We start from the raw sequence: 15297 nt of genomic DNA, 5'->3' as shown, positions 1-15297 counted from the left end.
TGGAGAAAATATGATCTCATGGAGGAGCAAAAAACAAAATACAGTTGCATTATCTAGTGTTGAAGTTGAATATCATGCTATGGCAGCAACATCAAAGGAACTTGTGTGGCTTAAGAATTTACTCCCAGAACTTAAATTGAGAGACCTTTAGGACATAAGTAGGGGTGGCAAACGGGCATGCCCACCCCACAAAAGCCCGCAAAAAACGGGGCAAGACGGTCATAGTTAAGAGTGCGGACCTAAAACCTTGGTCCGCCCCACAAAAAAAAGCGAGGGCGGGCGGGCTAAGCCCGCAGGCACTGCACTTTTTAAGCCTAAAAATGTAAAATTTATGGTGGTAAACGTGCCCGCAACAACCCATATAAAAAACGGGGCGGGGAACGATCACACAGAGGGTGAGGGTCTGTCTCGTTTTGCCACCCCTAGACATAATGCGACAATCAAGTGCCACTTCACATTGTATCTAATCTTGTATTCTATAAACGGACCAAGCACATAGAAATAGATTGTCTCTATGTAACGGAAAAAGTACGGTCACGAGAAAAAACCACAGAGTTCGTCAAATCTAAAGATCAATTGGCTTACATGTTTATCAAATCTCTTATTTTTGAGTGAATTATATCTTTAACAAGCTCGGATCATATATTATATACGATCAGCTTGAGAGAAAGTTTTGAGAATCAGTTACAAATCAATCAGTATTGATTTGTATTCAATTAGTCATAAATGTTAATTTTTTTTTTTTTTTTTTTTTTTGAAAATCTTGGTATCCGGCCTTGCGACCGACTAATCCAAGAGGGACCAATCCCACCGTCCACTAGCGGGGGCCCCGTTTAAAGCCAGAACAAAGTTCTGTATGGACTGGCCCACGCAAGAATTGATAGCACCTAACAGGATTCGAACTCAGGACCTTGAGAGGAGCACACTCTCAAGACCCAAGCCTCCACCACTAGGCCAACTCTTGGGGGTTCATAAATAAATGTTAATTATATTATTACAGATTATGTATACCTATTTTGCTTATTAATGAACATGGGTGATCATATTCGACACAAAAATACAACCACAACAAGAATAAAATCAAAACATAATATAATTGCTTAACTAAAATTAGAAAATATATTTAAAGTTAAAGATAAATAAATTGAAAACAATATTATTAATTAAAGAGTATAACTAAAAAATTAATTGATATTTTTAAAAAATTAATATGGATAATTCATTGGATAAGTTTTTTGTCCAAATGGACAGCTCATGCTTATGTTACCACGTGTTCTTTCTTAATCAGGATTATATATGTCATTAGCTTAACTGCAAATATAAGTATGTTTCCTTTTCCTTTGGCATTGGGAAGCATTCAATCAATATAACGAACGAGAAGTGTGCTTTACATATTGCATTGGGTCAGAAGCAGGCACCACCGACCCTATATGAACTGTAACTCAATGGTAACCACTAAACACTGCAGTAACTCCTATACATGTACAAAAAGGTGTGCACTAAAAGAATAAATTACAAAAGGAGAAAGAAAAATGCATGGAATGAAAGAAATAAAAAAAAAATCAATATAACCAACATTATGTAACACAAGTAATAGATACTTGAGTGAAGAAACCTTGATTTACAAAAAGAAAAGAAAAAAAAATCAATTTAGCATAAGAATTTGACAACAGGATTAAGACACATTACAAAATTGCCACCATTCACCATGATTATGGATCTAATCCCAGAGTGCTGAAAATAAAATCAATCTTTCCACTTGATCAAAGTCTATAATGGGGGAGAAGAGAGTAAAAACAAATAGAAAATCCTTCCTCCTAAAACAAGTTCTCTCATACTTATTATCTAGTAGGTGTGCATTAACTATATTTGTTTTCGTATTATTTCTGTACGAGTAAGGAAGATTTCTGTACAGAGTAAAAAAAACCGGTGATGAATAAAATTGTACAAGAATGTCCTTATTACCATTACAGAACATAGAGGATATCATTATGCTTGGCCAGCTCCTTTTTCCATAAGCATATCATAAATCCTATCAATCTTGCTTGAAGAGAACTTGAACAGTGGATATGCATCAGATTTCTTGGTTATACTGCCCTTTGAAATTCCTAATTGCATGGTCTGCTTTATGCGGAGGAAGTGCGGCGGTAGCAATCTGACCTCATTACAAAGCTTTATCTCCTGCACATTAACTAATGTCATAAAGAAATAGCAACATGAAAAGGCAAATAAAGGGCTTAAAGAACAAGGGAGAAAATTTTCTCACAGATTCAGATAGTAATTCAGCCCCTTCAAAATCACTGATATCCCATTCTTCAAGGGTCCTTGTGATGGTTTGTACGGCCGTCGGTGTATCCTTGGAATCGCGTGGGCTACTGCCGAGCTCTACTTTGGGAAAATTTGGCCTCTGTAAAGTCTTTCCACTTGTTCCAATCTGACCACCTTGTTCAGCTTCTTTTGTACTCTTTTGTTCAATAAATTGATAAGCATCAGCAGCAGTTACACAGCCAGAAATTCGAGCTTCCTGCAAAGATATCTCAAATGGAAATTGCATCATATCAACCCACTTTGATTGACGTAAGTCATTTGACTAATTGGTATAATTTGATTAAGGCAAAAAAACTCAAAAGGCCGTCCAACTATGAGTCATGTGCAGAAAGCATCGGTTGCTTTGAAACTCACCGACATACCTCCCTCCTAAACTAAGAAAAACTCGTATACTAACCTCCTAGGCGCAATTTGCAGTTAATGAAACGAAAAAACAGGATCACACAGCCGGCAGAACCCAAACCAGGCTGAGATTGAGAAGCCTCTATTTTGGGGAATCAAGCTATGAGTTGACTATGTGTTAGACCTCTTATTCGAAATGTGTATAAAAAGGAAAGGGAAAACTGATTATATCAGTTATGGGAAGATTAGAGCTAGTTATGGGCAGTTACTAACTTTATGGGATAGTGACGGCTAGTTATGGAGCGTTAGTGCTAGTAGTAATTAATTATGTAATTATTTATGTCTATGCAGTTATGTGTAACAATAAAAAGGAAAGACACTGAACAAGAGGGGAGCTGTAGTAACTCAAGTTTTCTATGGGATACAGTAAGATCGGGCAAAATCCCAGTCAAACATAGCATACTACTTTTCAGTTTTGAGGAAGGGTGCAAAATCTGTTGAACTGGGAGTTGGTGGAAAGAAGGAGCAAATGCCTCTGTTTCAAGTGCAGGCAGCACTATAGCCCCAGTCAACCATTATAAACAAGAGGAAATAACTACAATATATACGGATAAAACATGTTGTCAGCAATATAGTAGAATGTAATACCTGCAAGTCTTGTATTCTTTTGACAAGCCGGTGTTCTTCAATAATAGTTTTTAGCAACTCCTCGTGTTCTTCTTTTGAGTGAAACCGCATGAAGACCTTGTACTTTTGACATATTTTAAGCTCTTCGGGTGAAAGCGATTTCTCAAAAGGATCAGGACAAAGTAAATTCCTGTCAAGTATAAAATTTTTTCTGCGCTTGCGTTCGTCTAACCTGCCAGATATTTTCACTTACATATCATATATGGAAGAAAACAGAATATAAATTGAATCCAAATATATCCTAAAAGAAATAGTACACAGGATTTTGGCAATACAAGGATATGCGTGTTGTTTACAATTCTAAGACATGCTAAGAGACACAGATGTCATGTTAACTCAGAAAAATCAGGTAATCCCAGGAAAAAGCTAAAGAAACTAATTCACATGCAAAAATCTTGAAATTTACATAATTTCTTCCAGGACCGTTTCTAGATGGTTAATTTTGTTTTCTTTTATTGGGAAGAACAATAAGCCTTTTTGTATGACAATAAAGTAAATTACCCATACCTTTTTGAGTAGATACGCAGCACTTGCAGTTTTGTTTCACGTTCAGCTTCAGTATCAGTGTCTTTAAACTCCATTTCTGCTAAAACTTGCTCAGCGTCATTGTCGTATTCAACATCAAATTCACCTCTCTTAGAATTGTATCCGCTCAACGCTTTCATAGAAGGCCTATATTCCCCAGATAATTTAGGCTTCTTTTCACCAATGCTCCGACCTGCTTGAGGTTCTGCTAACAAAAAAATTGCATTTGAACGTACAAATTTTCAAAATTCTCAAAATCACAAATTTCTCAAACTTCTTAGTATGGTTTGAGGTTCTGCTTTAGTTGTTCAAAATTCTCAAACTCACAAATTTTTACATCACTGTTAAAACTCATCATCCTACTTCAGCAAAAAATGAAGGGGCGGCAACTTTCATTCAATACTCAAAAAACATACCTTCCACTTTAACTTCCACCTTAACTCCATCATTATTCTGACTCTTATTGGAAGCCGCCTTCTTGATTGAACTTGAAAGTGCTTTACCACTTGCTGAATTCATATCACCCATATAAATTATACCATGAACATAAAATGTCACTGCAAAATGGTAAAGGAAGACTTTTCTCAAGCTATAGATTGTACCTGAGGTTAGCCTAGACGTCGTTTGATTAGTGGTTGCTGCCTTCGTAGATTCTTCAGAGCTGAGATGTTGCATCAAAGGATTAGCAGTCAAAAAGGAACAAATCTAAATAATCAAGTAAATTGGTGAGGCGCACTTTATTCCATTAGAAAAGAGAGGTTCTTCTTTCAAAGTCAGCTCTGCATTTGGAGAAAACTCTGCATGAAAAACACAGCATGGAACAAAAACTTATGTTATAAAAATAACATCCAGGAAACTTTGACATCACAAAATGCAACCAACAAATTGTGGAGTACAGTATGCGTGCACCCCAACACTTAAATACAAGACAGACGTGGATTACAGATGACCCAGAAAAATGACAAGTAAAACAAGCACAAGTTAGAAAATTTTCCTCAGATTTTAAAAACACCATCAATCCACAAGAGTGGAAAAGTTACAAAGAAGACTCGCATATGTAATAACCGAGCTACCTTACACATTGCCTAGAATTTAGTGTTATGTGAGAAAAATGTACACTAGAGAATTGAGATAGATTTTCATTTTCATCAAATAGATAATATTATCCGGAGACATAACACAAGAGAATTTAGTGTTGTGTAAATTACTCATGTACTCATGTGAGAAGTTTGGTAGACATGATCTATATGCTCCACTTGGTTACACATGGCTATTGTCTCTCTTCCTTCTCAATACAACCACTTGGTTATATAGCACGCATTAGGTTCATTGAATAAAACAACGTAATCAAATGAAGCAAGCAAAATTTCCACAAATTGAGATTTAGATCATTAAGAAGCTAACCTTTCTTGACTTGATATCCTGTAGCCATGGCAAGGAGTTCCTCTTTGTTCTTTCCCATAACATGAGACAAATCCTATGTATACATACAAACAATAACACCATGAATTCAAGCACAGAATGCATGTATGCTATCAATAACAGAGTTATCAAATGGCCTTACAGGTAGAGGAAAACATGGTGAATTCAGATATTCAGCATTATAGTGATCAATACACTGCGATTTGCTTTTCGTTCCAACATTGTCTGCAACTTCATTCCAATTCCCAAATCCATACATGTCAATGGCCTAAAACGAAACAAGTTTGTTATGATGCAGAATTTTTTTAATTAGAACTAAAGTAGAATTGCAGACAACATTTAATATATAGAAGGTAAGAAGATAGCATAGAAGAGGTCCCCATACCTCAAGAAGTAACATCTCTTCATCCGCACTCCAATCTGGACATATAAGTGGAAAAGATAGATTATCCTGAAAGCAAAAAATATTTCATCCCATCCACCATACTGACATCCATTATCATATTAAGATAAACTTAGATACTTAAACAAAAAGTGCAAAAACTTAATACAGCAACAACCAAAGCAGTTTCTTCCTACATGAGAATGTGAGATGGTTATCAAAATCGCAAGTTAACTCCTGGATTTATGCAATTCTACTATTCCAATGGTCCAATATTAGTTGACTCGGTTGTGGAAACTATTTTTCACTGATTAGGATGAAAACATGAGTTAACCGGTGGACTCACATAAACTCGTGACTTGCAAGTTTAGCACCAAGTTTACAAGTTCGGGGTTTTTTAAAATTCAGCCCACTTATAAATCCCTATTTTTTCTTCTCTTGTTTACTAAGTGCAAAGCAGAACGGATGAAAATAGTCTACCAGTATCAAGCAAAGGTAAAAAAGTTGAACGCACTCACAGCGATGCTGATGTTGCAGATCCTTTGTAATCTATATCAAAATTTGACGAAGATGACGATAACGATGATGATGGAGATGACTCATTGAACAAATTAGCGCTTCTCTTAAAATGTTTTAACTTTTGGAATTCATGTTTATTTTTTAAAATTGTGTCATTTGATCATTTATGTAGTTTGATCATATAGAGTATTTTTCTTTATTATGTTGATTTGCTACTTTTTTAGCATGGAGTTGAAATTTTGATTTTTTGTTGTCTGATGATATTGTACAACTATATATGTCATGTATAAAAGCTCTTTAGTATTATTTTAAATATTAAGTACTTGTTGTTTACGATCCAAGTATACCTAAGCAATCCGAGTTTACCTAGAATCTCAAGCTTGACAACCTAAAGGGATAGGCAACATGGATCAAACAACAGTGTATCTAATGATAGAACATTTAAATCAAAACCTTTTTTAACAGTTTGGCCAAAAAAACTTGGTACCCTCCACCCTAGCTATTGGACAATCTTCCAAATTTATCTTCGAAAAATTCAAGATGTGACCATACTATGACAGTAATATTATAATTATAAAACAGAAACAACTCAAAGAAGGTTTCATACCATAACCCGATATGGATGATTGCTTTTATGAGGTGTCAATTCAGCACCAACAGAGAAGCACTCTATGCAGAGATCAAAATCTTGACACACAACACATTTGATGCGAATCTTCCCTGAAATATCTTTGTTGCAGTAATTACAGTGATATAATGATACCTTGCCATCAGTTATTCCTATGCCTACCACAATTAGAAAATGGCGTTACAGAAGATGTTCAGGACTTTTTGATGGAAAACAATAATCTGTTAATGAAAAATCACCTGCTGATGAAGTTTCTACATTCTCAGCATTTAAAGCAGCCTTTTTTCTCTTGGATCTAAAAGCAGAAAGCAAAGAAAGAAACAACATTACAACCTATGCGGCATTCAGCATTAAAGCAGAGTTTCAATTGCATCCAAGTGCGTGCTTCAAAATTAAAATCTACTAAAAATAAAAATCCTAAAACAACACGTAAACATTGGGACTTTCATAAGTCCACTTAAATCCAACTATGATATGATCGATGAAGAATCAACTCGAGTAGAGTCACGATTAAAGCCATGAGTTAGGGAGATTGATGGCAACAAAAGAAAAATGCCCAAACCACAACCTTTGTGTGTTTCATTTGTTCCATTTCGATCATAGCCTCACTTGAGTTGTCAGGCATTCAAGCAAGAAATTATCCTTTCTACAAAACTTCAATTGGGATTTAGACCTTCAATCAATTTTCGATTGAAGCTTCACCCAATCTCAGACCTATGAGCAAAACCTCGGCCCCGCATTAAAACTTCCCCTAGGGTTCCCTTTGCAAACCTTCTAGTGAAGACCTTTGAGTGAAATAACTCTAGCAAAAAAACAGCAGAAAGTGCTGAACATTCTCGGTTGAATAGTGTTGTTTGCTTTTTGCAAAATACATAATCAAATACCTAGGGAAAGACATTCTCCTTTCTTAATCATATCAGAGCATCTATACCTACTGCTACTCTTGTCTTCAAAAAAAAAGGCATAAACATAACAATAACATGAAAGAAACAGATAATTGGTTCCGTAGTATACGAGAATTGTAAAAGTTGATGAAACCTCTGGTTAGGGTCGTCGTCTCCAGAGCGCGCTGCTGTTCGGCACCTACCCATTTCTCAGTGTCTCTTCGTAGCTTTGCACTCTTGCAAGTCAGTCGCACGGCTCAATATGACGTGAAGCCGCTACTTATCTACAATAATAACTCGTGAAACAATCATATTACTAGGGGTGGCAAAACGGGCCGTGGCCCGCGGGGCCGGCCCGCCACCCGCCAAAAAATGGCGGGTTGGGTTTGGATTTTAGGCCCGCCGCTCGCCAAAGCTCGCCCCGCAAAAACCCGCCGCCCGCCATACCCGCCCCGCCAAAACCCGCCTCTCCTCCAAAACTCACTCTTTTTTTAAGTTAATTCTAGTAATTATAATTCTTGATGGTTTATTTTATACATTTATTTATAAATATATGTAATATTTTTTTAAGTAAATTTGTTAAAAAGTTGCTTTTATAAAAAATTGTTTTAAATAATAAGTGAAAAATTTAATTAAAAGGTAAAAAAAGCCTATTAATCTATTAAAAAAATATAAATAAAAATAGGCGGGTAAGCCCGCCGCCCGCCAACCCGTCATCTTGGCGGGGCGGGCATGATTTTTATGCCCATTTTACTTGGCGGGCATGCCCGCCCCGCTCGTTTTTTGGCGGGCATAAGGCGGGGCGGGCGGCGGGCGGGGCGGGCGGCCCGTTTTGCCACCCCTACATATTACTTTTACCTTTAAATAAATATATGATTTTTAGATTTTTTTTGTCTTTTATACTTTCTTTTAAATTTTAAATAAATTAATTATTTATCTACTAACCAATTCTTAATTCTTCTATTTTTTTTCATATACTATGCAATAAATACTCTTATATATTCATTAACTAATTCTTTTTTATAAAAATAAGAGTGAAGGTCCATTTTAGTCCTTCATAAAAATTGCAGAGGTCAGATTAGTCCCTAAGAAAAAAGATCTTTATTAACTCCCTTACAAAATTTAAGAGAGCCATGTTAGTCCCTCTATTAATATTTTTTTCATATCATTAACAACAGAAACAATAACAACACCTAATACACAAGAATCCATCACAAGAAAAACCATAGTCACCCACCCATAAGCCTGATAATAAACCCAACAAAAAAAGAACAGTGTGGTACTGAGATGATTTATCTACAATCCCTTCACAAATAATTTTAAATCAATAGTCGTAAAATAGGAGTGCAGTCACAGTTTAAAAATAGGAAAAATCGTTTGAACAAAAATATTAAAAGAGAGACTAACAAGGCTCAGTTAAATTTGTAAGGAATTAAATAGGATTTTTTTCTGATGGACTAATTTGGATTCTCCTTTTTTGTGAGGGACTAAAATGGGTCTTCACTGGCAGTCTAGTCACGGTTCAAAAGTAAGAAAAAAACTGGTTTGAAAAAAAATATTAGTAGAAGGACTAATATGATTCGGTTAAATTTTATAAGAGATTTAATATGAATTTTTTTCTCAAGAACTAATATAACTTCTGCAGTTTAGTTTTTGTGAGAGATTAAAATGAACTTCCACTCAAAAGATAAATTTGTAAGTAATACAAATTTTCAATCAATTTAATGTCACAACTAAATTTTCTAATTTTCATGATTGATTTAATGAATTTTATATTTAAAGGCAAAGATGGTAAAAGATAGTGATAGATGAGATGATTCAAAGAAATCTTATTCTTTCTTTTCAAAAAAAAAAAAGAAATCTTATCCTTACATATATAGATTATCAAATTCTGGTATATTTACTTTCTTTAAATATCACCTTTGATATTTTTTATTTAAAATGCACCGTTTTTACTAAATTAAATAGTTGAATTTGATCTTAATTTTAAAAGTAAATCAAATCAAATCAAATTTGATCTAATCAAAATTTAAACTTTAAATCAAATCTCACGTAATATTTATATCAAATCGAATAAATTAAATCTAAATAAATCTTAATTGAAATTTAATTTTAAAATATAATAATAAAAATAAGAATATCAATACCGAATAGTAATAAAAAAAATCTTCTTAAAACTCAAACTTTAATTTCATATTAATAGAAATACACTATATTCTTCATTAGAAAAACAAAATAAAATATAATTTAGGATATAGTTTAGTAATCTTTTTTATGTTGGTTATATATAGAGAGAGAGTATCACATCACATTCTTCACTCTTTAATCTTTAACCCGATTACTCTATCAAGCAAACACAATGGTAGTAAGAAGAGTAACATCTTTACCAGAAGATTGTTGGGAACATGTGTTCAAATTATTCTTGAACCAGGAAGGTGACCACCAATTTTTACAATCTCTTTCAATGGTTTCAAAGTTGTTTCTCTCCATGACTAGCCGTTACCGAGTCTCTCTCACAATTTCTAATCAAACCCTCCCTTTTCTTCCTCGCCTCCTCCAAAGATTCACCAACCTCACCTCTCTCAACATCTCATGTTTCTCCGGTGATCGCAACACACTTCTCTATCAAATCTCTTGCTTTCCCTTACAACTCAAATCCCTTAACCTTTCTAACCATCCCACAATTCCCATGAATGGATTGCGAGTCTTCTCTCAAAAGATTACAACTTTGACCTCTCTCATTTGTTCCAACATTGGACATATCCGTAAAACTGATTTATCCTTGATTGCTAATTGTTTTCCTTTACTCGAAGAACTTGACCTTAGAACCCCTAAATTTATTGATCTCTACGAGGATTTTGAAATAAGAGATTTTACATTAGCACTTCCTAAGCTCCGCAAGGTTAATCTCTCTGGTATTTACTACATTAACGACTCATCGATTTTTCATCTTTGCAAGAATTGTAAGCATCTTGAAGAGATTGTAATGATTAAATGTGAATGCTTAACTCATACTGGGATTGCCTTGGCTCTCCGTGAGAGACCAACTTTGAAGTCTTTCGCTATTACTATTTTCGAGAAAGTGGAAGGAATGGTCATTAGTTTGGAGTTGATTAATTCTCTAAGGAGTTTGAAGTGTTTAAGTAATCTTGATTTGTCGTTTTCGCGTATCTCAGATGAATTGCTCTCATCTCTTGCGGCTGAACATCTTCCTTTAAAGAGAATCGTCCTTGGACATTGTAGCAACTATAGTTATGCTGGAATCTTTAACTTGTTATACCAGTCTCAATTTTTGCAACATTTGGATCTTCAAAATGCTACAGTTTTGAACGATTACCGTGCTGCCAAGTTATCTTCGTTTCTCATAAATTTGAAATCTATAAACTTTAGTTATTGTTGGAACCTCACAGAAAAAACATTGTTTGCACTTGTTAAGAGTTGTCCTTTTTTGGATGAGATAAGAATGGAATACACATCTATAGGAAAATTGAATGTAGAAAAGTATAGTTCTTTGATGGATTTTGTTGTAGAGCCTCCATTGAAATCTCTCCATTTATCTACCAATCCATGGTTAAATGATGAAAGCATCAAAACATTTGCTTCCATCTTTCCCAATTTGCAACTACTTGACATCAGCTCTTGTCGAGCCATATCAGACGGTATTGTGGAGGTTTTAAGGAGAAGCAGTAAAATTAAGCATTTGAACTTGACATCTTGTTCAAAAGTAAACCTACATGGGATAAACTTTCAAATTCCTAAATTGGAGGTGTTGAAATTGTCCATGACAAAAATTGATGACGAAACACTCGATGTGATCTCAAGGAGTTGTTGTGGGCTATTACAATTGGATTTGAAACAGTGTCTTAATATCACAAAGAAAGGGGTCAAACAAATAGTAGAAAATTGCAAGCAGCTAAGAGAGATAAATTTGCAGTATTGTAGTAAAATTGATGTTGATTTCTAGATGGTGATGGTGTTTTGAAGGCCATCATTAAAAATTTTAAAACTCTAATGAAGGGACATTGCCTTGGGCCACAAACATTGTTACTAATATAAGTATGTTTGATTAATTAAAAAAAAATTGTTTTTTAGTTTTGACCTTTGGTTAATGGTCTTAGCCAGCACTATATTCTCTGTTTTTTGTTCCTGAAGTGCTGCAACTACCTACTAGAACATGCACTCTTTTGTTTTTAATCGAAAATTTGTTTGCAATTTGCATATAAAAGGCCAAAAATGCTTTAAAATAATGTCCTTCATTTGTGATATAACGACTTGTTTTGGGAAACTCACTGAAACAAGCGTCGAGCATGGCGGGGTGCAAGTGCATAGTGTTGCCATTATCTTCTTCGCATAGCTTGTGTGAGCACGTATAAGTATTTTTTTTTAAATATAATTATACCTATCATAATCACATAAAATTTCTTTTTTTATTACACAAGTCCAACCTCATATTATAAAGTAGTTTTTAATGTTTTTAAATATATATTTTTAAAATTTTTAAAATTATTATATACTATTTTTTACAAGATTTTTTATATGCTATTTAAAAATTTTAAAATATAATTTAAATATATTGCACGTGAACGGGAGAATACAATTAAGTTTTAATTTGACTTGTAATTTCATTTTAAACAAAATAACTAAATTTTGCAGTTTATTTAAATTATAAAGCCGGAGGTGGATTTTTAATAAGTTAAGAAAAGATGTTAAAATAATTTGTTTGAAATAAGTGTTATAACTTATAATTAGAAGATATTTCGGATTTAGATCATACTAAATTATAATCCTACAACTTCTTCCCTCCAAAATTTTCCCGCCAAAAACTATCATAAATTAATTTAATAAATATAAATCATATTATTTAATAAATAAATAACAAATCATAAATAATACTACTTAATAAATTATATAAATTAAGAAATATAATTTATTCAATGGGAAGTTATCCTATTCAATTCTAAACTCCCCACTAATTTAATAAAAAATAAATTATGTTATTTAATAAATAAATAATATAAATAAAACATAAACCATTCACCCACCCACCACTTCATCATATAATTAATTAATTTAATAAAAAAAACATAAACCAAACTAATAACTTTTTAAATAATAATAAATTAACCATTCACTTTCAAAGTTTATAACCCTCGCATCTTCTCTTTTCATGTGGAGCATTTGATCTTTATAATTACTTCATGATCATACTCTTCTTTTCATTGTTTTTAACTTTCTTTTATTTATATTTACTCTTCTTTTCATTGTTTTTACCTTTCTTTTATTTATATTTATTTGCTAATAATTGTATGTTTTATTATTGTTGTGTCAGATGATCATCTATCAACTTCAACCAAAGTCTTTTATGTTAGAAGATTTAAGCATTATGTCTATTATTATACCATCTCTCACATAAAAACTATCACCAATTTAGTTGGTTTTTCCTATTGTTTGTTGCAACGCTAACTATTTTTATGATTTTGTTTTTTATATTTTCAATTTAGAAGGCTATGTGACACTTGAACATAAGGTTGTATTGTAGGATCAAATTTGCGTCCAGTAGCCAATTTAAAAAAGAGAAGCCTTTCTTTAAATTTTAATTTTAGGTTGTACTATTTATGTTGTTTTCATTCTTACATTTTTTTATATATAAATTTCTCTTATAATTATTATTATTATTATAGCATTTGTCTTTCTATAGAACTAACCCCTTATGCATCTATAAACTTGGTCATTGAGTAAATGATAAACATTTACGTCTGGCTTAAGAGGCTTATAATCCTATAACTTCTTCCAATAAAATTTCCCGCCAAAATTTTCCACCCATTTTTCCATCAATTAATAAAAACAAAATTTTATAACCCACCCATCTCTCCAATAAAATTTCCCACTAAATACTATTTTTATTAATCATATTAATTAATATTTATTTAAACTATAATTAGTTCAATAATTATCCACCACAATTAATTTCTCCCACGTATCTATTTTTATAAGAGAAAACGGGTCATGCACTGACAGTGTAAAATATTTTTACACTGTCAAACAATCACCACCATGCATCTAATTAAAACAATCTTTTATTTAAAAAAAACTTTAATGACATGGCACATTCATGACTCTCTATTGGATGACAGTCAGTGCACTACTTTTTAACTCTTTTTATTATTCACCCACCTCTCTAATAAAATTTCCCACCAAATTCTATTTTTATTAATTCATATTAATTAATATTTATTTAAATTAAAATAATATTTCATCATACTTAATTAATATAATAATATTTTATCCTATTAAATTAATTTAATTAATTAATTAATTAAATAAATTAATAAAAAAAATCTCTATGAGCAACCCATAAAACTTAGTGGGAAGTTATAATGCTACTTGGTTGGTGTGAATAGTGTAACTTAAACCATTACCTCACGTTCATCTTAATTCCTGTAACCTATAATATTTAGCACACTATATATACAGTACTTATTACTCAAAATTTATATTACCTACGTTCTAATAATGACAACAAATTTGTTTTCATAATTTTAGTGGATCAAGAGATAGGAAGATTGCAATTGTTCACACTTTGAGAATTCATGTCATTGATCCAAATTTTTATTTTTATTTTTTAATTTTACATTTGTTGTATTTATTATTATTTTTAGTGTTTTCATTTTTGCTCTATATTCTTTTTCTTTCTCATTGAATGTGTTTTATTTTTTTCTTCCTATTATGTAATTTAAATAATTAGACGAAACAAAACAATGTGATTTAATGAATATTTTCTTCTTTCATTTAGGAGGCTAATCATGGTTTCAGATTTGTGATATAATAAATACTTTTTTTCTTTCATTTTGGTGGTCAAATTAGATAATTTCAAGTTTCTGATTATCTACTTTCTTCTTTCATTTTGGATATCAGTTACAGTTTCATGTTTGTGATTTAATACATACTTTATTTTTTTCAGTTCGGAGATCAACAATAATTTTAAGTTTGGGTCTTAATCACTTTTGTTTGGTAAACATCATTGTTTTATTATTTATTGTTTTATTATTTATCCTAACAAATTCTCCTTCTGTAAAATAGGATAAGTTATAATGTATTATATTCATTTTTGTTATGTTATTAAGTTCTTCCACTTAATTAAATAAATTAAATAAATATTCTGATAAATTTTTTAATCCGTTACTTCAATGCTTCCGAAATTTCCTTAGACTCTCTTCCTAACCTAAAAAATTCTATTAATTAATTAGTAATTTAGAAAAGACAATACGTTCCCGCGATTATTAAGCCACTGTATTTAGATAAAATTATATAATTAATCAATAAATTTATTACTTCAATTTTTTTTTAATTTTCATAATTTTTTTATTGGTATATTATATTTAAGGATCATAGATAATATAAAGCGAAACTTTGTTTTTCTATATCCATAAAACCTATCCAACCTCATGCTTCATCCTTATGACTTTATAGTATCAATAAGAATATTATAATTATTCTCTAAATTTATAAATATGAATGTTAAAATCAAACACGAATTTTATGTTGTATAGTTGCCATCCTTTTATTTTTTCATTCTACAA

General features: G+C 32.2%; 2 protein-coding genes across 3 annotated transcripts; one reads left to right on the top strand and one right to left on the bottom strand.

The window, feature by feature from the left end:
• Positions 1–1596: 1596 nt before the first annotated feature.
• Positions 1597–8018, bottom strand: LOC131661621 (transcriptional adapter ADA2). Of its 2 annotated transcripts, none has more exons than XM_058931222.1 (13): positions 7872–8018; positions 7073–7128; positions 6813–6991; positions 5690–5755; positions 5447–5572; positions 5287–5359; positions 4619–4679; positions 4485–4543; positions 4299–4391; positions 3865–4087; positions 3319–3529; positions 2267–2524; positions 1597–2181 (listed from the first exon to the last, which is right to left on the bottom strand). In XM_058931222.1, the coding sequence occupies exons 1-13, from the start codon at positions 7922–7924 to the stop codon at positions 1990–1992; spliced, it is 1650 nt and encodes a 549-aa protein (XP_058787205.1). In that variant the 5' UTR covers positions 7925–8018; the 3' UTR covers positions 1597–1989. The 2 variants fall into 2 exon arrangements, with proteins under 2 accessions (XP_058787205.1, XP_058787204.1); XM_058931221.1 differs by having other exon boundaries at positions 7848–7939.
• A 2058-nt stretch (positions 8019–10076) lies between these two features.
• Positions 10077–11681, top strand: LOC131658178 (F-box/LRR-repeat protein 3-like). Its single transcript, XM_058927505.1, has one exon. It carries the CDS (start codon positions 10077–10079, stop codon positions 11679–11681), a length of 1605 nt encoding a protein of 534 aa, XP_058783488.1.
• The last annotated feature ends 3616 nt before the right edge of the window (positions 11682–15297 follow it).

The sequence above is a fragment of the Vicia villosa genome, linkage group LG3 (genome assembly GCF_029867415.1).
Source record: "Vicia villosa cultivar HV-30 ecotype Madison, WI linkage group LG3, Vvil1.0, whole genome shotgun sequence".
NCBI classification, from domain to species: Eukaryota; Viridiplantae; Streptophyta; class Magnoliopsida; order Fabales; family Fabaceae; genus Vicia; species Vicia villosa.
This window is presented reverse-complemented; position numbering and strand designations above follow the sequence as displayed.